The 24,321-nt window shown below is 53.5% G+C and overlaps 3 protein-coding genes across 3 annotated transcripts in view; all 3 read left to right on the top strand.

Moving 5' to 3' along the window:
* The window catches only part of LOC122381296 (zinc finger protein 271-like), a 102,901-nt gene extending 86,003 nt beyond the window's left edge, over nt 1-16,898 (top strand). The window contains exon 11 of the mRNA XM_043365301.1: nt 15,245-16,898. Coding sequence (XP_043221236.1) covers nt 15,245-16,272 — 1,028 coding nt within the window. The 3' untranslated portion in view covers nt 16,273-16,898. The remainder of the gene's footprint in view (nt 1-15,244) is intronic.
* LOC122381300 (gastrula zinc finger protein XlCGF57.1-like) lies at nt 1,571-3,318 on the top strand. Its single transcript, XM_043365305.1, has one exon. It carries the CDS (start codon nt 1,827-1,829, stop codon nt 3,102-3,104), a length of 1,278 nt encoding a protein of 425 aa, XP_043221240.1. The 5' UTR covers nt 1,571-1,826; the 3' UTR covers nt 3,105-3,318.
* On the top strand, nt 9,384-11,659 carry LOC122381299 (zinc finger protein 84-like). The gene has a single exon (XM_043365303.1). It carries the CDS (start codon nt 9,434-9,436, stop codon nt 10,988-10,990), a length of 1,557 nt encoding a protein of 518 aa, XP_043221238.1. The 5' UTR covers nt 9,384-9,433; the 3' UTR covers nt 10,991-11,659.
* Nucleotides 16,899-24,321: the final 7,423 nt, after the last annotated feature.

The following is a 24,321-nucleotide window of genomic DNA, read 5'->3' as shown; positions in this document are numbered from 1 at the left end:
GCCGCCCCCTCGGCTCCCAAGTTGGGGGCAAGCGCCCCCGCTGCCCCCCCCCCCCTGTTCCCGGGTCTATGCCTGGGACCAAGAATGTAGCCGGAACATTTTGTTACTTGTTACATATTTGAGGGGGGGGGGGCTGATTTGCCCCCACCGGCCAGTTTTTCTTCTCTGTGCGAAAAATGGCATGAGCTGACGGCATTGAAATTGTCGACGTTTTCGTTGTCAGTCATTAAGTGTATTGGGTCAAAATGATGAGTTTGTATCGTGTTCAGAGGCGTCTCCACGGTCAGTTTCTGGGAGACATGTTTTCGGCAGACCTCATCAGTCATCCCCACCGTCCTCGGTGTCTCCACCACCCTCGGCTCCACCGGCCACGGTGTCTCCACCACCCGTGGCTCCACCGTCCACGGTGTCTCCACCACCCTCGGCTCCACCGGCCACGGTGTCTCCACCACCCTTGGCTCCACCGGCCACGGTGTCTCCACCACCCTCGGCTCCAACGGCCACGGTGTCTCCACCAACCTCGGCTCCACCGGCCACGGTGTCTCCACCACCCTCGGCTCCACCGTCCACAGTGTCTCCACCACCCTCGGCTCCATCGGCCACTTTGTCTCCACCACCCTCGGCTCCACCGGCCACGATGTCTCCACCAACCTCGGCTCCACCGGCCACGGTGTCTCCACCACCCTTGGCTCCACCGGCCACGGTGTCTCCACCAACCTCGGCTCCACCGGCCACGGTGTCTCCACCACCCTCGGCTCCACCGGCCACGGTGTCTCCACCACCCTCGGCTCCACCGTCCACGGTGTCTCCACCACCCTCGGCTCCACCGGCCACGGTGTCTCCACCACCCTCGGCTCCACCGGCCACGGTGTCTCCACCACCCTTGGCTCCACCGTCCACGGTGTCTCCACCGGCCACGGTGTCTTCACCACCCTTGGCTCCACCGTACACGGTGTCTCCACCACCCTCGGCTCCACCCTCCACGGTGTCTCCACCACCCTCGGCTCCACCGGCCACGGTGTCTCCACCACCCTCGGCTCCACCGGCCTCGGTGTCTCCACCACCCTTGGCTCCACCGTCCACGGTGTCTCCACCACCCTCGGCTCCACCGGCCACGGTGTCTCCACCACCCTCGGCTCCACCGGCCCCGTTGTCTCCACCACCCTCGGCTCCACCGGCCACGCTGTCTCCACCACCCTCGGCTCCACCGGCCACGGTGTCTCCACCACCCTTGGCTCCACCGTCCACGGTGTCTCCACCACCCTCGGCTCCGCCGGCCACGATGTCTCCACCACCCTCGGCTCCACCGGCCACGGTGTCTCCACCACCCTTGGCTCCACCGTCCACGGTGTCTCCACCACCCTCGGCTCCACCGTCCACGGTGTCTCCACCACCCTCGGCTCCACTGGTCACGGTGTCTCCACCACCCTCGGCTCCACCGGCCACGGTGTCTCCACCACCCTCGGCTCCACCGGCCACGGTGTCTCCACCACCCTTGGCTCCACCGTCAACGGTGTTTCCACCACCCTCGGCTCCACCGGCCACGGTGTCTCCACCACCCTTGGCTCCACCGTCCACGGTGTCTCCACCACCCTCGGCTCCACCGGCCACGGTGTCTCCACCACCCTCGGCTCCACGGCGGTTAAGCATTGTGATATCCCACACAGGCCACACACCAGATCATAGACATTACGCCCTTGTCCTTGCCTTGTCGCCAGATTAATCGTGTTAAAAGATCCAACATAAAGTTTCAACTTAATATCTTGTATAACCAGGGCTCCTGTGATCTGCAATTCGTTGCAAGATCAATTGGGTTGGGATCATTGATGTCACTCACATGTCTATGCACTTGTTTGCTGATCGCTAACGTTTGTAGCGTCAATCAATATATGCAAATGTGTTCTCCAGGTTTTGGTGGCACTCTTCAGCGTCCCCACTGCGACTTCAGCTGTTTGGGACAACATCGTCTGGACAGACACTTGAAGAGACGACACGGCCAAAGCGTGAACGGCAGATACAAGTGCAAGTGGTGTTCTTATGTCACCGACTATCCCAGTCTAATAACACGGCACCGAAGGACTCACGCGAAAGAACGGCCGTACCGCTGTGAAGTGTGCGGCAAAACGTTTGCTCAACAAGTCGGTCTGACCGCTCACCGTCGTGTGCACACCGGTCAGAGTCCGTACATGTGTGATATCTGTTGGAAGGTGTTCACACGGTCCTGTGCCCTGGCGATGCACAGACGTGTCCACGTTGGCGAGAAGGTCCGGCAGTGTGAGCAGTCTGGTGCCGTGTGTTCAGCTACAACTAACGGCAAAAAACACAAGACACCCGGTGTCCGTGTGAAGCCGCATCAGTGTCATGAATGTCGAGCCAGATTTGTTACACGCGCAGATCTCACTGTACACATACGAACCCATACCGGGGAGAAGCCGTACAGCTGCTCCATTTGCCCGGCACGGTTCGCTGAGCGGTCACATCTCGTCAGACACATGCGGACCCACACAGGGGAGAAGCCGTTTGGCTGCTCCATTTGCCCGGCACGTTTTGCTCAGCGATCGACTCTCAGCGGCCACATGAGGACCCACACAGGAGAGAAGCCGTTTGGCTGCTCCATTTGCCCGGCACGTTTTGCTCAGCGATCGGCTCTCACCGTACACATGCGGACCCACACAGGGGAGAAGCCGTTTGGCTGCTCTATGTGCACGATGCGTTTCTCTTGGCGGCCAGGCCTCACCCGCCACATGCGAACCCACACAGGGGAGAAACCGCACGGCTGCTCTATTTGCCCGGCACGGTTCGCCGAGCGTAAAAGCCTCACCAACCACATGCGTATCCATACAGGGGAGAAGCCGTTTGGCTGCTCCATTTGCCCGGCACGGTTCGCTCGGCGCTATAGCCTCACCTTACACATGCGAACTCACACAGGGGAGAAGCCGTTTGGCTGCTCTATGTGCACGATGCGTTTCTCTTGCCGGCCAAGCCTCACCAGCCACATGCGAACCCACACAGAGGAGAAGCGGTTTGGCTGCGTCATCTGCCCAGCACGGTTCATTCAGCAGTCAGACCTTATCGTACACCTGCGTACGCACGCACACGAGTAGCGCCCGCACAGCTGCTTCATCTCGCGGCACGTTTCTCTGCTGGGCCAGATCTCCCCAAACCCATGAGGAGCCACTCAGTATAGCGATCGTGCGGCTGCTCCATCTGACTGGCACGGTTCGCTTTCCGGTTAGGCCTCACGGGGAGCATGCGAATCTACTAGTGATGTCAATCGGAACTTGAATCTTCGGAATTCCGAATTTGTCCAATGTCCAATTCGGAATTCGGTTGGACAATGACAGCAGGCTTTGGACAACTTTGGACAATCGCTTGCTACACCTCATTTTTTTATATAAAGTAATCGTGTTTTACATTGATTGGCTATAAGAAAGCTCAGCTTTCGATATGATTATCACTTTTGAGCTGGTAACGGTACATTAAAAGCAAATTAATTAACAGTGTTGAGTGTAAACTATTGCGTAGGTGTCGGACATCTTTGGACAAATGGCTGGCTTGGACATTTTTGGACGGACAGTCGACGTAAGCATTGGACATTGGACGGACATTGGACATACGTTTTCTGAAATTGACACCACTAGAATCTACACAGGGCAGCGGCCGTTCGGCTGCTCCATGTGCCGGCACGATATTTGGATTCATTACATCTCAAAAGTCACCCGCTTTGTCATACGGGCGGCGGCTTCATTGTCGTCCATCATAAACAATCCTGCTGAAAAAGGTTCACAAACGCATCAGCTCTTACCGCACACAGGCGGAGGCATAATAAACAACGCAGTCAGAATCTTTTTCGGCTACGATAGATTTTGCAGTGCCTTGGCTATGTATGTGTCTGAAGGTCTCGATAACTTTGATGTCATGTTCCGAAAAGCAGCGTGGTGTTTCGTGCAGCGTTTATATGATTCGACAAATATCATTATCAGTGTATTGGTTAAATGTGACATAGGGTGGCACTCACCCTTTAGAGTGGCATGGAACGCTGCTCTGATAGCGCCTTGATATGTGATGTTTGGTAGAATTGGACCAAGTGTCTGTAAATACAAAGTTCTCTCTCTCTCTCATAATACACAGGGGAATGGCCGTACCATGGGCGTCGGAGACGGGGGAGGGGCTATTTGTGGGGGACGTCCCTCCCCAGAAAAAAACATCCATGGATATCTAAAAAAGTAACCAATTGCATCGGTCGTTCGCAACGAGTCGTTGCACACAGAAATAAAACTTGTTCGAAAGAATTGTTAGGCCACAGGCAGCGTACCCATCAGTCGTGTATTGGTGCTCAATACAGGCATTGCACCAGCAGCAGCAGCACCAGCGGCAGCACCCGCGCGTGGCGGCTCCCCGGTCCAGAATGACCGCCGCCCCCGGCTGCGGCCGTGACCCCGCGCCGCCGGTCGCAGCGGCGCGCTCAGAGGGAGGCGGCCCGCAGAGGCGCGTCCAGCAGCGCGCCGAGGGGAGGCAACGGGCACACGATCCACTAACACTTCCTAACACACCTCCCCCCTAAATAAAATGTCTCTTATTCTTTGCACTATAAAACAACGCGACGAAACTGCTGCTTCGACCGCGATCGGCCGCGATCAGCTGCAGCAGTGGCATCAGCTGCTCGGTCTGCGGCGCTGCAGTCGGTGACGTCCGCTCCGGTGACGTCTGCTCCGGTGACGTCCGCCTGGTGACGGCTGCGCAGGCGACATCTGGCGCTGCTGACGTCTGCGCTGGTGATGGCGTCGAAAATCGAGCGCCGCACCTGCGTCTCAGCGGTGGGACGCCACCTCGCGCTTCACCCCCTCGAGGTTCAGGCCTGCCGATGATACATTGGCTCAGAACATGTCGCACACTTTGGTCACACACAATCGAACAAGTCTGACGTGTGTATGCTTATAAAAAGTAGGTACTGTGCCGGAGTACACAGAGATGCAGATAGTTTGACAACGGTTTTTAATGCAGTCGTTTCAACAAGCGTACCTATTTACAGAGTGGGGTATCTTACCGGAGGCCGGGATACTCTCCCGTATCGTGTGACGTATGTGCTCGTCGGTTGTGGCGTTTGTTCCACAGCCGTGTCACTGGGCACCTGAAAAAAGTGTATGAATGGACTACTCTTCGTAATGATGTTAGAGTCCTGAGATACGCGCTCGTCGGTCCTTTGTTTGTGTTCGTCAGGCGTAGTCTCGCCAGTGGTCCGCTGTCCGTGTTGCTCGGGTGCAGCTGGCCGTTCGGCTGGATCGTCTTTCCTCCGAAGTTTCATAGGTTTCAGATGATTGTGATGAACGTTGGTCTCCTTACCACCGGGCATGCTGACCTTGTAGGTGACTCCGTCTCCTTCCGGACCGTGCCTTCTTAAAATGGTCGCAGGGCCTTTGTAATGAAGGGCCAGCTTACGTTTACCTCCGACGTGAGCCGTATGGTCCCTAACCCACACTTTTTGACCTGGCACATATTCAACCTCTCGCGCCGACTCGTTTTGTGTTTTTGTCATGTCGTTGGAGGCTTTGTTGATGTTTTCGTGAACCTTGGTGTATGCGTCTCTGAGTTGGCGCAGCCTGTTTTCGACATGCGTGTCGACCATCGACACCTCGCGCCTCTGGTTGAAAAGCTCATCGACTGGCAGGCGTGCCTCATACCCATGCACCAGGAAAAATGGGGTAAATCCGGTCACCGAGTGTTTGGACGTGTTGTATGCGAAGGTGAGGAAAGCCAAATGTTCGTCCCAATCAGATCCGCAAGGTTTGATAAATTTCGAGCACATGTCCTTGAGCGTGCGGTTAAAGCGCTCCACCATGCCATCGCTCTCAGGCCGATAGGGTGATGTCCGAGTTTTTTCGATTCCTAGTCGTTTGCACAGGGACTGGAAGACCGCAGACTCAAACTGGCGACCTTGATCGCTGTGAAGGCGTTCTGGCACCCCTTTCCGCAATACCATGTCCAGAAGACAGTCAGATACAGTTTCAGCTGTCTGGTTCTGCATGGGGTAGGCAAAGACGTATTTGGTAAAGTAGTCCATTGCTACTAAAGCGTACCTATTACCGCGAGCCGACATCGGCATCTCGGTGATATCGATAGCCACTCTTTCAAATGGCCTCGAATAGGATTCGGTTCGGAGAGTTGCTTGCATCTGTGGTGCTGGGCGACTGCGTCGTTGACAGGTCTCGCAAGTTTCGCAGTAGCGGGCGATGTCCCCGCTCATCCCCAGCCAGAAAAACCTGGTTGCTGCTCTCTCGAGAGTTCTGTCGGTTCCCAGATGACCAGCAGCCTCATCGTCGTGTAGCATGTTCAGGACTGTCTCATGATAGATTTTTGGAAGGACAATGACTGAGCTGTTGCCATGTCGCCTTAGCTTCAAAATCCCGTTTTCCATCGTGAGCTGGTCGAAAAATCGAGCCATGCTACGTAGTGAGCTGTTCTTCTTCTGCAATTCTTTTTTAGAAGGGAGCTTCTTTGCTTCCAGCCAGTTTCTGACCTCACCCAGTAAGGGGTCGAGCTCCTGCTCCAATTGTAGCTTTTCGAGGGGAATGTCTTCTCGACCGCCCTTGTGGTTGGCGGCCAGCAGCTCTTTGGTCTCCGTTTCAGCTGTGGAGTCAGTGACGTCAAGGACGGGCCTCGACAGAGCGTCAGCATTACCATTGTCGCTGCCCTTGCGGTACTCAACGACAAAATCGTAAGTACTGAGCTCAATGGCCCACCGACCTCTCCGACCGGTGGCATCGCCGTCGACGTTGATAGATTTTGGGACGTTTTTGAGTGGTTTGTGGTCTGTCAGGACAGTGAACTTGGTGGCCGCGAGGTATTGCCGGAAATGTCTGACAGCCCACACGATGGCCCACAAAACGGTTACCGTTTAACCGAACATCACTTAAATGTAGGGAGCGTAAATGAGCTTACCTTGACCGCGCCAATGTTAGGCCACAGGCAGCGTACCCATCAGTCGTGTATTGGTGCTCAATACAGGCATTGCACCAGCAGCAGCAGCACCAGCGGCAGCACCCGCGCGTGGCGGCTCCCCGGTCCAGAATGACCGCCGCCCCCGGCTGCGGCCGTGACCCCGCGCCGCCGGTCGCAGCGGCGCGCTCAGAGGGAGGCGGCCCGCAGAGGCGCGTCCAGCAGCGCGCCGAGGGGAGGCAACGGGCACACGATCCACTAACACTTCCTAACAGAATGTTGATGATGTTCAGTTCGACGGTAGGGTAAGGTGCCTAATTAGCGACACCCTTAATTTGAACCGTCATTGCTCACGCTCTGTGGGTGCCACTGTATTACTGGCTTGATTTTCGGAGAGGTCGTTCATTTTTCTATTAAAATATAGTCATTTTCTGCTTCAGTATTCACTAACTTATTTGTAGTGAGCATTTTGGCAAACCATTGCAAAAAAAAAAACGCTAATAGGGAACTCTTCCCGATTAGCGACCGGGGAGGGTCGCACTCGCTAATATGTCTATGGGTTTCCCCATATTAAAAATGGCAAAAAATGCGACGCCTGAAAAGATGAAATATTATCTCAAAAAGGTAACCTATACGCAAAGCACTCAATCATTCGAACAGGAACGTTTATCCAACACATTTATGTAAGTAAAAACTGATCACCTGATGCACCGAAGGCGAAAAGAAGGCGGAAACCCAAATTTTGCGGGCTGTCTCGTATGATATTCGAGGTCTGCGCTGAATTCGGCACCCCTGCAGTCGGTGACGACATTTGACATCCCCTGCCACACATTGCAAGCTTCAGCAACACCTCATTTTCATTTCTCTCTTTTCCCCTTTCTTTCCCTTCTTGAGCTATTTGCGACCATGTCAGCCGGCGCAAATAGGAAATATGAGTTGCGACACATTTTTAACCGCCATGCTCTGCACAGTTAAGCGATTCACTATGGGAAAACGGCAATCAATTGAAAAAGGAATGTCGATTCAAAATAAAAAAGGTGCATCATCCTAATGTGCATCGCTTTTCATCAGAGAGGGCCACGTTTTGGATAAGAAACTCGTCATTTTCATTTAAACTCACCTGAAACGTCCCACCAGAAACATCGACAACCGTAAAATAATTTAATTTGATAACCAAAGTATGGCTGACCTTTTGACGACGTTTTTACCCCGTTTTCTCCCACCAGTTTTTCTGTAGGGAGGCAGGTCGCAAATCGCAAAGGGTCGCTAATTAGGCACCTTACCCTATACCCAAAACTCAGGTAAAATGAAAATGTATTTTAGCATCTTGTGAAATTCGGACCCGTCGGATACCGGTGAGCAAAGCTGGCCACAGAGAAGGACGGTGGACGGAGGGATATTGTCCCCAAGTAGGCGGAATGTAGGAGTTTTCCCTTCCAGTTTTAGTAAATGCTTCTGGTCTATAAATGCTTCGCTTTTAATTCAAATGCGTAGCACCATGAGACCTAAAATTCCTATACATATGGGTAAGATACATAATTAGCGACTCCCTTCATTTGAACCTTCACTGCTCACGCTTTATGTGTTCCACCGTATTATTGGATTGATTTTTGGAGAGACCGTTCATTTTCCTATCAGAATCTATTTTTTTCTGCCCCAATGTCTGCCCAACAAATTTATTTGTAGTGAGCATTTTAGCGAACCATTGCAAAAAAGTTTGGGGCAAGTTGGGGGCAAGCGCCCCCGCTGCCCCCCCCCCCCCCCCCCTGTTCTCGGGTCTATGCCTGGCACCAAGAATGTAGCCGGAACATTTTGTTACTATATAACATATTTGAGGGGGGGGGGGCTGATTTGCCCCCACCGGCCAGTTTTTCTTCTCTGTGCGAAAAATGGCATGAGCTGACGGCATTGAAATTGTCGACGTTTTCATTGTCAGTCATGGAGGGTATTGGGTCAAAATGATGAGTTTGTTTCGTGTTCAGAGGCGTCTCCACGGTCAGTTTCTGGGAGACATGTTTTCGGCAGACCTCATCAGTCATCCCCGCTGTCCACGGTGTCTCCACCACCCTCGGCTCCACCGGCCACGGTGTCTCCACCACCCTTGGCTCCGCCGTCCACGGTGTCTCCACCACCCTCGGCTCCACCGGCCACGGTGTCTCCACCACCCTCGGCTCCACCGCGGCCACGGTGTCTCCACCAACCTCGGCTCCACCGTCCACGGTGTCTCCACGACCCTCGGCTCCACGGCGGTTAAGCATTGTGATATCCCACACAGGCCACACACCAGATCATAGACATTACGCCCTTGTCCTTACCTTGTCGCCAGATTGATCGTGTTTAAAGATCCAACATAAAGTTTCAACTTAATATCTTGTATAACCAGGGCTCCTGTGATCTGCAATTCGTTGCAAGATCAATTGGGTTGGGATCATTGATGTCACTCACTTGTCTATGCACTTGTTTGCTGATCGCTAACGTTTGTAGCGTCAATCAATATATGCAAATGTGTTCTCCAGGTTTTGGTGGCACTCTTCAGTGTCCCCACTGCGACTTCAGCTGTTTGGGACAACATTGTCTGGGCAGACACTTGAAGAGACGACACGGCCAAAGCGTGAACGGCAGATACAAGTGCAAGTGGTGTTCTTACGTCACCGACCACTCCGGCAGCATGACGCGGCACCGAAGGACTCACGCGAAAGAACGGCCGTACCGCTGTGAAGTGTGCGGCAAAACGTTTTCTCAATCTCAACAAGTCGGTCTGACCGCTCACCGTCGTGTGCACACCGGTCAGAGTCCGTGCAAGTGTGATATCTGTGGGAAGGCGTTCACACGTTCTGGTGATCTGGCGATGCACAGACGTGTCCACGCTGGCGAAAAGGTCCGGCAGTGTGAGCAGTCTGGTGCCGCGTGTTTAGCTACAACTAACGGCAAAGAACACAAGACACCCGGTGTCCGTGTGAAGCCGCATCAGTGTCATGAATGTCGAGCCAGATTTGTTACACGCGCAGATCTCACTGTACACATACGAACCCATACCGGGGAGAAGCCGTACAGCTGCTCCATTTGCCCGGCACGGTTCGCTGAGCGGTCACATCTCGTCAGACACATGCGGACCCACACAGGGGAGAAGCCGTATGGCTGCTCCATTTGCCCGGCACGTTTTGCTCAGCGATCGGGTCTCAGCGGCCACATGAGGACCCACACAGGAGAGAAGCCGTATGGCTGCTCCATTTGCCCGGCACGGTTTGCTCTTCGTTCAACTCTCACCAGTCACATGCGAACTCACACAGGGGAGAAGCCGTTTGGCTGTTCTATGTGCACGATGCGTTTCTCTTGCCGGCCAAGCCTCACCCGCCACATGCGAACCCACACAGGGGAGAAACCGCACGGCTGCTCTATTTGCCCGGCACGGTTCGCTGAGCGTAAAAGCCTCACCAACCACATGCGTATCCATACAGGGGAGAAGCCGTTTGGCTGCTCCATTTGCCCGGCACGGTTCGCTCATCGGCCAAACCTCAACGTACACATGCGGACCCACTCAGGGGAGAAGCCTTTTGACTGCTCCATTTGCAAGGCACGGTTCTCTCAGCGGCATATCCTCACCGTACACATGCGGACCCACACAGGGGAGAAGCCTTTTGACTGCTCCATTTGCAAGGCACGGTTCGCTCAGCGGCATATCCTCACCGTACACATGCGGACCCACACAGGGGAGAAGCCGTTTGGCTGCTCCATTTGCCAGGCGCGGTTCGCTCGGCGCTATAGCCTCACCTTACACATGCGAACTCACACAGGGGAGAAGCCGTTTGGCTGTTCTATGTGCACGATGCGTTTCTCTTGCCGGCCAAGCCTCACCAGCCACATGCGAACCCACACAGAGGAGAAGCCTTTTGGCTGCTCCATTTGCCCGGCACGGTTTGCTCTTCGTTCAAATCTCACCAGGCACATGCGGACCCACACAGGGGAGAAGCGGTTTGGCTGCGTCATCTGCCCGGCACGGTTCATTCAGCAGTCACACCTTATCGTACACCTGCGTACGCACGCACCCGAGTAGCGCCCGCACAGTTGCTTCATCTCGCGGCACGTTTCTCTGCTGGGTCAGATCTCCCCAAACCCATGAGGAGCCACTCAGTATAGCGACCGTGCGGCTGCTCCATCTGACTGGCACGGTTCGCTTTCCGGTTAGGCCTCACGGGGAGCATGCGAATCTACACAGGGGAGCGGCCGTTCGGCTGCTCCATGTGCCGGCACGATATTTGGATTCATCACATCTCAAAAGTCACCCGCTGTGTCATACGGGCGGCGGCTTCATTGTCGTCCATCATAAACAATCCTGCTGAAAAAGGTTCACAAACGCATCAGCTCTTACCGCACACAGGCGGAGGCATAATAAACAACGCAGTCAGAATCTTTTTCGGCTACGATAGATTTTGCAGTGCCTCGGCTATGTATGTGTCTGAAGGTCTCGATAACTTTGATGTCATGTTCCGAAAAGCAGCGTGGTGTTTCGTGCAGCGTTTATATGATTCGACAAATAGCATTATCAGTGTACCTATTGGTTAAATGTGACATAGGGTGGCACTCACCCTTAAGAGTGACATGGAACGCTGCTCTGATAGCGCCTTGATATGTGATGTTTGGTAGAATTGGACCAAGTGTCTGTAAATACAAAGTTCTCTCTCTCTCTCTCTCTCTCTCTCTCTCTCTCTCTCTCTCTCTCTCTCTCTCTCTCTCTCTCTCTCTCTCTCTCTCTCTCTCTCTCTCTCTCTCTCTCTCTCTCTCTCTCTCTCTCTCTCTCTCTTTCTCTCTTTCTCTCTCTCTCTCTCTCTCTCTCTCTCTTTCTGTCTCTCTCTCTCTCTCTCTCTCTCTCTCTCTCTCTCTCTCTCTCTCTCTCTCTCTTTCTGTCTCTCTCTCTCTCTCTCTCTCTCTCTCTCTCTCTCTCTCTCTCTCTCTCTCTCTCTCTCTCTCTCTCTCTCTCTCTCTCTCTCTCTGTCTCTCTCTCTCTCTGTCTCTCTCTGTCTCTCCCTCTCTCTCTCTCTCTCTCTGTCTCGTCTCTCTCTCTCTCTCTCTCTCTCTCTCTCTCTCTCTCTCTCTCTCTCTCATAATACACAGGGGAATGACCGTACCATGGGCGTCGGAGACGGGGGAGGGGCTATTCGTGGGGGACGTCCCTCCCCAGAAAAAAACATCCATGGATATCTAAAAAAGTAACCAATTGCATCGGTCGTTCGCAACGAGTCGTTGCACACAGAAATAAAACTTGTTCGAAAGAATGTTGATGATGTTCAGTTCGACGGTAGGGTAAGGTGCCTTATTAGCGACACCCTTAATTTGAACCGTCATTGCTCACGCTCTGTGGGTGTCACTGTATTACTGGCTTGATTTTCGGAGAGGTCGTTCATTTTTCTATTAAAATATAGTCATTTTCTGCTTCAGTATTCACTAACTTATTTGTAGTGAGCATTTTGGCAAACCATTGCAAAAAAAAAAAACGCTTATAGGGAACTCTTCCCGATTAGCGACCGGGGAGGGTCGCACTCGCTAATATGTCTATGGGTTTCCCCATATTAAAAATGGCAAAAAAATGCGACGCCTGAAAAGATGAAATATTATCTCAAAAAGGTAACCTATTCGCAAAGCACTCAATCATTCGAACAGGAACGTTTATCCAACACATTTATGTAAGTAAAAACTGATCACGTGAAGCATCGAAGGCGAAAAGAAGGCGGAAACCCAAATTTTGCGGGCTGTCTCGTATGATATTCGAGGTCTGCGCTGAATTCGGCACCCCTGCAGTCGGTGACGACATTTGACATCCCCTGCCACACATTGCAAGCTTCAGCAACACCTCATTTTCATTTCTCTCTTTTCCCCTTTCTTTCCCTTCTTGAGCTATTTGCGACCATGTCAGGCGCAAATAGGAAATATGAGTTGCGACACATTTTTAACCGCCATGCTCTGCACAGTTAAGCGATTCACTATGGGAAAACGGCAATCAATTGAAAAAGGAATGTCTATTCAGAATAAAAAAGGTGCATCATCCTAATGTGCATCGCTTTTCATCAGAGAGGGCCCAAACACACACGTTTTGGATAAGAAACTCGTCATTTTCATTTAAACTCACCTGAAACGTCCCACCAGAAACATCGACAACCGTAAAATAATTTAATTTGATAACCAAAGTATGGCTGACCTTTTGACGACGTTTTTACCCCGTTTTCTCCCACCAGTTTTTCTGTAGGGAGGCAGGTCGCAAATAGGAAATGGTCGCTAATTAGGCACCTTACCCTATACCCCAAACTCAGGTAAAATGAAAATGTATTTTAGCATCTTGTGAAATTCGGACCCGTGGGATACCAGTGAGCAAACGTGGCCACAGAGAAGGACGGTGGACGGAGGGATATTGTCCCCAAGTAGACGGAATGTAGGAGTTTTCCCTTCCAGTTTTAGTAAATGCTTCTGGGGTATAAATGCTTCGCTTTTAATTCAAATGCGTAGCACCATGAGACCTAAAATTCCTATACATATGGGTAAGATACATAATTAGCGACTCCCTTCATTTGAACCTTCACTGCTCACGCTTTATGTGTGCCACCGTATTATTGGATTGATTTTTGGAGAGACCGTTCATTTTCCTATCAGAATCTATTTATTTTCTGCCCCAATGTCTGCCCAACAAATTTATTTGTAGTGAGCATTTTAGCAAACCATTGCAAAAAAGTTGGGGGCAAGTTGGGGGCAAGCGCCCCCGCTGCCCCCCACCTCCCCCCCCCTGTTCCCGGGTCTATGCCTGGCACGAAGAATGTAGCCGGAACATTTTGTTACTCATCATCATCATCATCATGTATTTCGGACAACATCCATAAAATGGTTTTTCAGCAATCCACGTCATCTGACAATAAAAGCGACAATGAAAGACACACAGATACACACACAGAAACACGTACCTAGCATGACAGTAATCACAAACAAGTGCATCAACCTAAGTGCGCAATCGACATACCTTTCTTAAAAGCAGTCATATTTGGTGATGCTCTGATCTCGGGGGTCAGGCAATTCCACGCTCTCACCGCCCGGTGGTAAAAAGAGCGTCTGGCAAGCTCGGTGCGTGCACGCGGCAGCTCCAGCAGACCGTCGCTGACCGCCCTGGTGGTGCGCGACGACACATTGGCGCGACTCACCAGTCGAGCGCGCAAAAGTTCAGGGGCGCTCTCACGTGTGAGTTTGTACATGGTGCATAGGTCACGTTCGGTTATCATGTCTCCGATGGTGGGCCAGCCAAGCTCGCGCAACGTCCCGGATATGTGCTCACGGTACCCTAAGCCAGACACGACGCGGGCGGCAAAGTTGATGCACTTTTGTAGCCGACGTTTCTGGGTCGCATTACAGCCTCCCCACACACTCATGCAGTAGTACAAATGGGGGAACACGAGGGCTTCAACTAGCAGTTTCTTTGTTTCTCGCGGTACGCGGCGCTGCATTCTGGCCAGCCCTATCAAAACACAGTAACACCGCCGGGTGACTGTGCCTATGTGGTGTTCCCAAGTCAGATTCGAGTCGAGATTTACGCCCAGGATTACTATATAACATATTTGAGGGGGGGGGGCTGATTTGCCCCCACCGGCCAGTTTTTCTTCTCTGTGCGAAAAAATGGCATGAGCTGACGGCATTGAAATTGTCGACGTTTTCGTTGTCAGCCATGGAGGGTATTGGGTCAAAATGATGAGTTTGTTTCGTGTCCAGAGGCGTCTCCACGGTCAGTTTCTGGGAGACATGTTTTCGGCAGACCTCATCAGTCATCCCCGCCGTCCACGGTGTCTCCACCACCCTCGGCTCCACCGGCCACGGTGTCTCCACCACCCTTGGCTCCACCGGCCACGGTGTCTCCACCAACCTCGGCTCCTCCGGCCACGGTGTCTCCACCACCCTCGGCTCCACCGGCCACGGTGTCTCCACCACCCTTGGCTCCACCGGCCACAGTGTCTCCACCAACCTCGGCTCCACCGTCCACGGTGTCTCCACGACCCTCGGCTCCACGGCGGTTAAGCATTGTGATATCCCACACAGGCCACACACCAGATCATAGACATTACGCCCTTGTCCTTGTCTTGTCGCCAGATTGATCGTGTTAAAAGATCCAACATAAAGTTTCAACTTAATATCTTGTATAACCAGGGCTCCTGTGATCTGCAATTCGTTGCAAGATCAATTGGGTTGTGATCATTGATGTCACTCACATGTCTATGCACTTGTTTGCTGATCGCTAACGTTTGTAGCGTCAACCAATATATGCAAATGTGTTCTCCAGGTTTTGGTGGCACTCTTCAGTGTCCCCACTGCGACTTCAGCTGTTTGGGACAACATCGTCTGGACAGACACTTGAAGAGACGACATGGCCAAAGCGTGAACGGCAGATACAAGTGCAAGTGGTGTTCTTACGTCACCGACCACTTCGGTAGCATGACGCGGCACCGAAGGACTCACGCGAAAGAACGGCCGTACCGCTGTGAAGTGTGCGGCAAAACGTTTGCTCAACAAGTCGGTCTGACCGCTCACCGTCGTGTGCACACCGGTCAGAGTCCGTGCAAGTGTGATATCTGTGGGAAGGTGTTCACACGGTCCGGTACCCTGACGATGCACAGACGTGTCCACGTTGGCGAGAAGGTCCGGCAGTGTGAGCAGTCTGCGACCGAGTGTTTAGCTACAACTAACGGCAAAGAACACAAGACACCCGGTGTCCGTGTGAAGCCGCATCAGTGTCATGAATGTCGAGCCAGATTTGTTACACGCGCAGATCTCACTGTACACATACGAACCCATACTGGGGAGAAGCCGTACAGCTGCTCCATTTGCCCGGCACGGTTCACTCAGCGGTCAAATCTCGACAGCCACATGCGGACCCACACAGGGGAGAAGCCCTTTGGCTGTTCCATTTGCCCGGCACGGTTCACTCATCAGTCGCATTTCATCAGGCACATGCGGGCCCACTCAGGGGAGAAGCCTTTTGGCTGCTCCATTTGCCCGGCACGGTTCACTCAGCGGTCAAATCTCGTCAGCCACATGCGGACCCACACAGGGGAGAAGCCGTTTGGCTGCTCCATTTGCCAGGCGCGGTTCGCTCGGCGCTATAGCCTCACCAGTCACATGCGGACCCACACAGCGGAGAAGCCGTTTGGCTGTTCTATTTGCCCGGCACGGTTCGCCCAGCGGTCAGGTCTCACTGTACACATGCGAACCCACACAGAGGAGAAGCGGTTTGGCTGCGTCATCTGCCCGGCACGGTTCATTCAGCAGTCAGACCTTATCGTACACCTGCGTACGCACGCACACGAGTAGCGCCCGCACAGCTGCTTCATCTCCCGGCACGTTTCTCTGCTGGGTCAGATCTCCCCAAACCCATGAGGAGCCACTCAGTATAGCGACCGTGCGGCTGCTCCATCTGACTGGCACGGTTCATTTTCCGGTTAGGCCTCACGGGGAGCATGCGAATCTACACAGGGGAGCGGCAGTTCGGCTGCTCCATGTGCCGGCACGATATTTGGATTCAGCACATCTCAAAAGTCACGCGCTGTGTCATACGGGCGGCGGCTTCATTGTCGTCCATCATAAACAATCCTGCTCAAAAAGGTTCACAAACGCATCAGCTCTTACCGCACACAGGCGGAGGCATAATAAACAACGCAGTCAGAATCTTTTTCGGCTACGATAGATTTTGCAGTGCCTTGGCTATGTATGTGTCTGAAGGTCTCGATAACTTTGATGTCATGTTCCAAAAAGCAGCGTGGTGTTTCGTGCAGCGTTTATATGATTCGACAAATATCATTATCAGTGTATTGGTTAAATGTGACATAGGGTGGCACTCACCCTTTAGAGTGGCATGGAACGCTGCTCTGATAGCGCCTTGATATGTGATGTTTGGTAGAATTGGACCAAGTGTCTGTAAATACAAAGCTCTCTCTCTCTCATAATACACAGGGGAATGGCCGTACCATGGGCGTCGGAGACGGGGGAGGGGCTATTCGTGGGGGACGTCCCTCCCCAGAAAAAACATCCATGGATATCTAAAAAAGTAACTATTTGCATCGGTCGTTCGCAACGAGTCGTTGCACACAGAAATAAAACTTGTTCGAAAGAATGTTGATGATGTTCAGTTCGACGGTAGGGTAAGGTGCCTAATTAGCGACACCCTTAATTTGAACCGTCATTGCTCACGCTCTGTGGGTGCCACTGTATTACTGGCTTGATTTTCGGAGAGGTCGTTCATTTTTCTATTAAAATATAGTCATTTTCTGCTTCAGTATTCACTAACTTATTTGTAGTGTGCATTTTGGCAAACCATTGCAAAAAAAAACGCTAATAGGGAACTCTTCCCGATTAGCGACCGGGGAGGGTCGCACTCGCTAATATGTCTATGGGTTTCCCCATATTAAAAATGGCAAAAAATGCGACGCCTGAAAAGATGAAATATTATCTCAAAAAGGTAACCTATACGCAAAGCACTCAATCATTCGAACAGGAACGTTTATCCAACACATTTATGTAAGTAAAAACTGATCACGTGATGCACCGAAGGCGAAAAGAAGGCAGAAACCCAAATTTTGCGGGCTGTCTCGTATGATATTCGAGGTCTGCGCTGAATTCGGCACCCCTGCAGTCGGTGACGACATTTGACATCCCCTGCCACACATTGCAAGCTTCAGCAACACCTCATTTTCATTTCTCTCTTTTCCCCTTTCTTTCCCTTCTTGAGCTATTTGCGACCATGTCAGGCGCAAATAGGAAATATGAGTTGCGACACATTTTTAACCGCCATGCTCTGCACAGTTAAGCGATTCACTATGGAAAAACGGCAATCAATTGAAAAAGGAATGTCTATTCAGAATAAAAAAAGGTGCATCATCCTAATGTGCATCGCTTTTCATCAGAGAGGGCCCAAACACACACGTTTTGGATAAGAAACTCGTCATTTTCATTTAAACTCACCTGAAACGTCCCACCAGAAACATCGACAACCGTAAAATAATTTAATTTGATAACCAAAGTATGGCTGCGTCAGTGCTTTAATAATAGGCAGTACGTTAAATTACAATGTATTTTACATGTACATTACAATGTTGGTTGAACACCCTTAATTAGACAATCAGAATATAACCTGGAAACGTCCCCTACTATTTCCCAAGTCCGACCGGGCTATGGGAGTGGGCATGGGACAGAAGGCTGGCAGTATCGTGATCACCGACCAGTCTCCAGGAGAGGTGTGCAGCTAGGGCGCAAGAACCCTGAACTGACTCAGGTTTGTTTTGTTTTTGTTTTGTTGGGTTAGGCCCTTTCGGTCGACAAGACCATTGCAGAGCCGGAAGGATGATAGGAATTAGGGGGAGACATTGGTCTGGGCAGGCATCCTAGTGAGTCGCCGGGGCTGAGCCCGTCCAGAGGACAGGCCACCCAGCCCCAAGGCACTCACTGCACCCGGCTACGGGGTGCGCTCCCTCGGGAGCAGCGGTGCCGCTCCAAGGGAGCAGCCCGCATGAGATAAAGTTGCCTGTCCAGCCCGGAGGGGGGTTGCGGCGTGGAGGAGAAGGATTTCAGTATCCTGAGGATAGAAGCACGGATGGGTGACTCAGGTCACCCGGTCGGCCTCTTATATAGGCGCCGGCCGCGGGCCGGCGGCGCGCCGACCGCGCATGCGCCGCGACCCGCCCCGGGCCGCGAGCGCCGCGACCCGTCCCGGGCCGTCCCGGCTCTGCGAGGCCGGCCGGCGAGCACGCTTAATAATGCGACACAGAATGTAACAGAAAATAACAACGCAAGATAACAGCAAATAACACAGCGTAACACAATAACAGATAGCACAGCGTAACACTATCCCCCTCCCTCATGAAAATTTCGACCCGAAATCTTCATTGAAGTCTGCTCAGTTAGTGCGTGGTAGCGCGAGACACAGAAAAAAAAATACGCTTCGAGAGCACCCGTAAAAAAAACTTCAACCATGCGTCCCCGTATTTTCACATCTGTATACACCCAGAGGCGCCTCATCTATGCGTCCCATGCGTCCATGCTCAGCCAGGTTGGGAAGGTGTCGACCGCAGCTACCTTACAGTAGCCCTCCCGGGTCAGGTGCACGCCGTCCCGGCGGAACCATGCCCGCGCCTTGTCCAGGACGACGTGCCGTTTGCTCATCTTGGTGGTGAAGCACTTGCCAAGTGAAACGAACTCGCCCTCCGCCGCAGACTCCTTCACCTTGCGGTCTAGCCGGTATGCAGCGGTGTGCTCCCACGGCAGCATGCTGTCCACCCAGAACCGTGGCAGTGGCCCCAGGACGACAGTGGGCGCGACGGCTCGGACGGCGTAGAGAACTCCCCGGATGACCGCCTCCAGAGGGCCCCGCGGAGCGTCCACCAAGAGGTTGGCCCCTGTCCGGCGGTCGTATGCCTCATTGCCACTGAACCAGAGGACAATGGTACCTGGATCGAGGCCGAAGGCAGTGGCCGCCTTCCTCCAGGCCTGGAGGTCGGAGTGCAACCGCAGTGCGGCCCTCTGCCAGGTGTTCCCCCCGACAGCGAGGTTTAAGATCATGTCATCCTCGTCACGCGTCCCGAGACCGGCGTCGCGGGCGATAGAGCAACCGAGGAGGAGATGCAGCCGGCCAGGAGGAGCTGGCCGCATACGGAGGGGAGCCCGCCCCGCCCCGCCGAGGTTCAGATCCCCGGACGAGGACGAGGACATGACGTACTCCACCTCTTCAGCCGCGGCCGCCGCATCCCCGGTCCGCCCCGCCCCGCCAGGGTTCAGATCCCCGGACGAGGACGAGACAACTCCAACCTCCACGCCAGCGTCCTCCGCATCCGGGCACTCAGGGTCCGCATCATCAGGCCAGTGCGAGATGGATCCAGCCTCCTCGGCCTGCCGCCGGTACCACGCTGCAGCCTCGACGTCCTCCACCTCCAAAGAGTCGGCCATGCTTACTCACTGAGAACAGAAGAAGAATACATTATAGAGACAATACACACATCTCAAAAAGGTGTGAGTTGTATCCAAGATAGGATGGAGGTCTGCGGTCACGTTGGGAACGTCTGGGACGAGAAGTCACAGCCGCAAGGTCGGGAATAGTCCCAGCATGCCCCGGGACCCGGGCACGGTTAGGAATGATCCCAGACTGACTTTGGGTCCCATCAGGAGGGGTGGTCTCACCCGCGCGGCCCCCCGGCGGCGATCTGAAACGTCTGGGACGAGGAGTCGCATCCGCATGGGTGGGAATGATCCCAGCATCCCTCTGTGCCCGACTACGGTTAGGAATGATCCCAGATTGTCCCGGTGAGTCATCAGGAGGAATAGTCTCGTCAGATGCATCAGAACTCCCCAGACCCCCAGCCCAACTGAATTTTGAAGGTCCCCCGATTTTCCACAAGCGGTTAAAATGTACGACTTTGCAAGCAGCATGCCTGTTTTTCCTAATACGGTATGTGACTGCTGACAACCTCTTCACGATTCGGTACGGACCTTCCCACGGCGACGATAGCTTTGGACTTTGGCTTTTCTTTCTTTTGGGGTTGTACAACCTTTCTTTTGGGGTTGTACAACCATACCTCATCATTTTCCTGGAGAGGATCCAGGGAGGAAGCTTTCAGATCCGCTCTCCGCTTCATAGTACCCGCTGCCACCTTGAGGTTGTCCTCCGTTTGAGCTCTAACGATACGCATTACAACCCCAAAAGAAAGGTTGTACAACCCCAAAAGAAAGAAAAGCCAAAGTCCAAAGCTATCGTCGCCGTGGGAAGGTCCGTACCGAATCGTGAAGAGGTTGTCAGCAGTCACATACCGTATTAGGAAAAACAGGCATGCTGCTTGCAAAGTCGTACATTTTAACCGCTTGTGGAAAATCGGGGGACCTTCAAAATTCAGTTGGGCTGGGGGTCTGGGGAGTTCTGATGCATCTGACGAGACTATTCCTCCTGATGACTCACCGGGACAATCTGGGATCATTCCTAACCGTAGTCGGGCACAGAGGGATGCTGGGATCATTCCCACCCATGCGGATGCGACTCCTCGTCCCGGACGTTTCAGATCGCCGCCGGGGGGCCGCGCGGGTGAGACCACCCCTCCTGATGGGACCCAAAGTCAGTCTGGGATCATTCCTAACCGTGCCCGGGTCCCGGGGCATGCTGGGACTATTCCCGACCTTGCGGCTGTGACTTCTCGTCCCAGACGTTCCCAACGTGACCGCAGACCTCCATCCTATCTTGGATACAACTAACACCTTTTTGAGATGTGTGTATTGTCTCTATAATGTATTCTTCTGTTCTCAGTGAGTAAGCATGGCCGACTCTTTGGAGGTGGAGGACGTCGAGGCTGCAGCGTGGTACCGGCGGCAGGCCGAGGAGGCTGGATCCATCTCGCACTGGCCTGATGATGCGGACCCTGAGTGCCCGGATGCGGAGGACGCTGGCGTGGAGGTTGGAGTTGTCTCGTCCTCGTCCGGGGATCTGAACCCTGGCGGGGCGGGGCGGACCGGGGATGCGGCGGCCGCGGCTGAAGAGGTGGAGTACGTCATGTCCTCGTCCTCGTCCGGGGATCTGAACCTCGGCGGGGCGGGGCGGGCTCCCCTCCGTATGCGGCCAGCTCCTCCTGGCCGGCTGCATCTCCTCGGTTGCTCTATCGCCCGCGACGCCGGTCTCGGGACGCGTGACGAGGATGACATGATCTTAAACCTCGCTGTCGGGGGGAACACCTGGCAGAGGGCCGCACTGCGGTTGCACTCCGACCTCCAGGCCTGGAGGAAGGCGGCCACTGCCTTCGGCCTCGATCCAGGTACCATTGTCCTCTGGTTCAGTGGCAATGAGGCATACGACCGCCGGACAGGGGCCAACCTCTTGGTGGACGCTCCGCGGGGCCCTCTGGAGGCGGTCATCCGGGGAGTTCTCTACGCCGTCCGAGCCGTCGCGCCCACTGTCGTCCTGGGGCCACTGCCACGGTTCTGGGTGGACAGCATGCTGCCGTGGGAGCACACAAATGTTACGTACGTCAGTGCTTTGATAATAGGCAGTACGTTAAATTACAATGTATTTTACATGTACATTACAATGTTGGTTGAACACCCTTAATTAGACAATCAGAATATAACCTGGAAACGTCCCCTACTATTTCCCAAGTCCGACCGGGCTATGGGAGTGGGCATGGGACAGAAGGCTGGCAGTATCGTGATCACCGACCAGTCTCCAGGAGAGGTGTGCAGCTAGGGCGCAAGAACCCTGAACTGACTCAGGTCATTTGTTTGTTTGTTTGTTTTGTTGGGTTAGGCCCTTTCGGTCGACAAGACCATTGCAGAGCCGGAAGGATGATAGGATTTAGGGGGAGACATTGGTCTGGGCAGGCACCCTAGTGAGTCGCCGGGGCTGAGCCCGTCCAGAGGACAGGCCACCCAGCCCCAAGGCACTCACTGCACCCGGCTACGGGGTGCGCTCCCTCGGGAGCAGCGGTGCCGCTCCAAGGGAGCAGCCCGCATGAGATAAAGTTGCCTGTCCAGCCCGGAAGGGGGTTGTGGCGTGGAGGAGAAGGAGTTCAGTATCCTGAGGATAGAAGCACGGATAGGTGACTCAGGTCACCCGGTCGGCCTCTTATATAGGCGCCGGCCGCGGGCCGGCGGCGCGCCGACCGCGCATGCGCCGCGACCCGCCCCGGGCCGCGAGCGCCGCGACCCGTCCCGGGCCGTCCCGGCTCTGCGAGGCCGGCCGGCGAGCACGCTTAATAATGCGACACAGAATGTAACAGAAAATAACAACGCAAGATAACAGCAAATAACACAGCGTAACACAATAACAGATAGCACAGCGTAACAGTATTTTAGCATCTTGTGAAATTCGGACCCGTCGGATACCAGTGAGCAAACGTGGCCACAGAGAAGGACGGTGGACGGAGGGATATTGTCCCCAAGTAGACGGAATGTAGGAGTTTTCCCTTCCAGTTTTAGTAAATGCTTCTGGGGTATAAATGCTTCGCTTTTAATTCAAATGCGTAGCACCATGAGACCTAAAATTCCTATACATATGGGTAAGATACATAATTAGCGACTCCCTTCATTTGAACCTTCACTGCTCACGCTTTATGTGTGCCACCGTATTATTGGATTGATTTTTGGAGAGACCGTTCATTTTCCTATCAGAATCTATTTATTTTCTGCCCCAATGCCTGCCCAACAAATTTATTTGTAGCGAGCATTTTAGCAAAGCATTGCAAAAAAGTTGGGGGCAAGTTGGGGGCAAGCGCCCCCGCTGCCCCCCACCCCCCCCCCCGTTCCCGGGTCTATGCCTGGCACCAAGAATGTAGCCGGAACATTTTGTTACTATATAACATATTTGAGGGGGGGCTGATTTGCCCCCACCGGCCAGTTTTTCTTCTCTGTGCGAAAAATGGCATGAGCTGACGGCATTGAAATTGTCGACGTTTTCATTGTCAGTCATGGAGGGTATTGGGTCAAAATGATGAGTTTGTTTCGTGTTCAGAGGCGTCTCCACGGTCAGTTTCTGGGAGACATGTTTTCGGCAGACCTCATCAGTCATCCCCGCCGTCCACGGTGTCTCCACCACCCTCGGCTCCACCGGCCACGGTGTCTCCACCACCCTCGGCTCCACCGGCCACGGTGTCTCCACCACCCTTGGCTCCACCGTCCACGGTGTCTCCACCACCCTTGGCTCCACCGGCCACGGTGTCTCCACCAGCCTCGGCTCCACCGGCCACGGTGTCTCCACCAACCTCGGCTCCACCGTCCACGGAGTCTCCACGACCCTCGGCTCCACGGCGGTTAAGCATTGTGATATCCCACACAGGCCACACACCAGATCATAGACATTACGCCCTTGTCCTTGCCTTGTCGCCAGATTGATCGTGTTAAAAGATCCAACATAAAGTTTCAACTTAATATCATGTATAACCAGGGCTCCTGTGATCTGCAATTCGTTGCAAGATCAATTGGGTTGGGATCATTGATGTCACTCACATGTCTATGCACTTGTTTGCTGATCGCTAACGTTTGTAGCGTCAACCAACCACCGGCCACGGTGTCTCCACCAACCTCGGCTCCACCGTCCACGGTGTCTCCACGACCCTCGGCTCCACGGCGGTTAAGCATTGTGATATCCCACACAGGCCACACACCAGATCATAGACATTACGCCCTTGTCCTTGCCTTGTCGCCAGATTGATCGTGTTAAAAGATCCAACATAAAGTTTCAACTTAATATCATGTATAACCAGGGCTCCTGTGATCTGCAATTCGTTGCAAGATCAATTGGGTTGGGATCATTGATGTCACTCACATGTCTATGCACTTGTTTGCTGATCGCTAACGTTTGTAGCGTCAACCAATATATGCAAATACGTTCTCCAGGTT

Source organism: Amphibalanus amphitrite, unplaced genomic scaffold (assembly GCF_019059575.1).
Source record: "Amphibalanus amphitrite isolate SeventyFive unplaced genomic scaffold, NRLGWU_Aamphi_draft 000117F_arrow, whole genome shotgun sequence".
NCBI lineage: Eukaryota > Metazoa > Arthropoda > Thecostraca > Balanomorpha > Balanidae > Amphibalanus > Amphibalanus amphitrite.
This window is presented reverse-complemented; position numbering and strand designations above follow the sequence as displayed.

Coding starts and splice junctions, on each gene's coding strand:
- LOC122381300 (XM_043365305.1), top strand. CDS start 1,827: ATGTCACTCACATGTCTATGCACTTGTTTGCTGATCGCTAACGTTTGT.
- LOC122381299 (XM_043365303.1), top strand. CDS start 9,434: ATGCAAATGTGTTCTCCAGGTTTTGGTGGCACTCTTCAGTGTCCCCAC.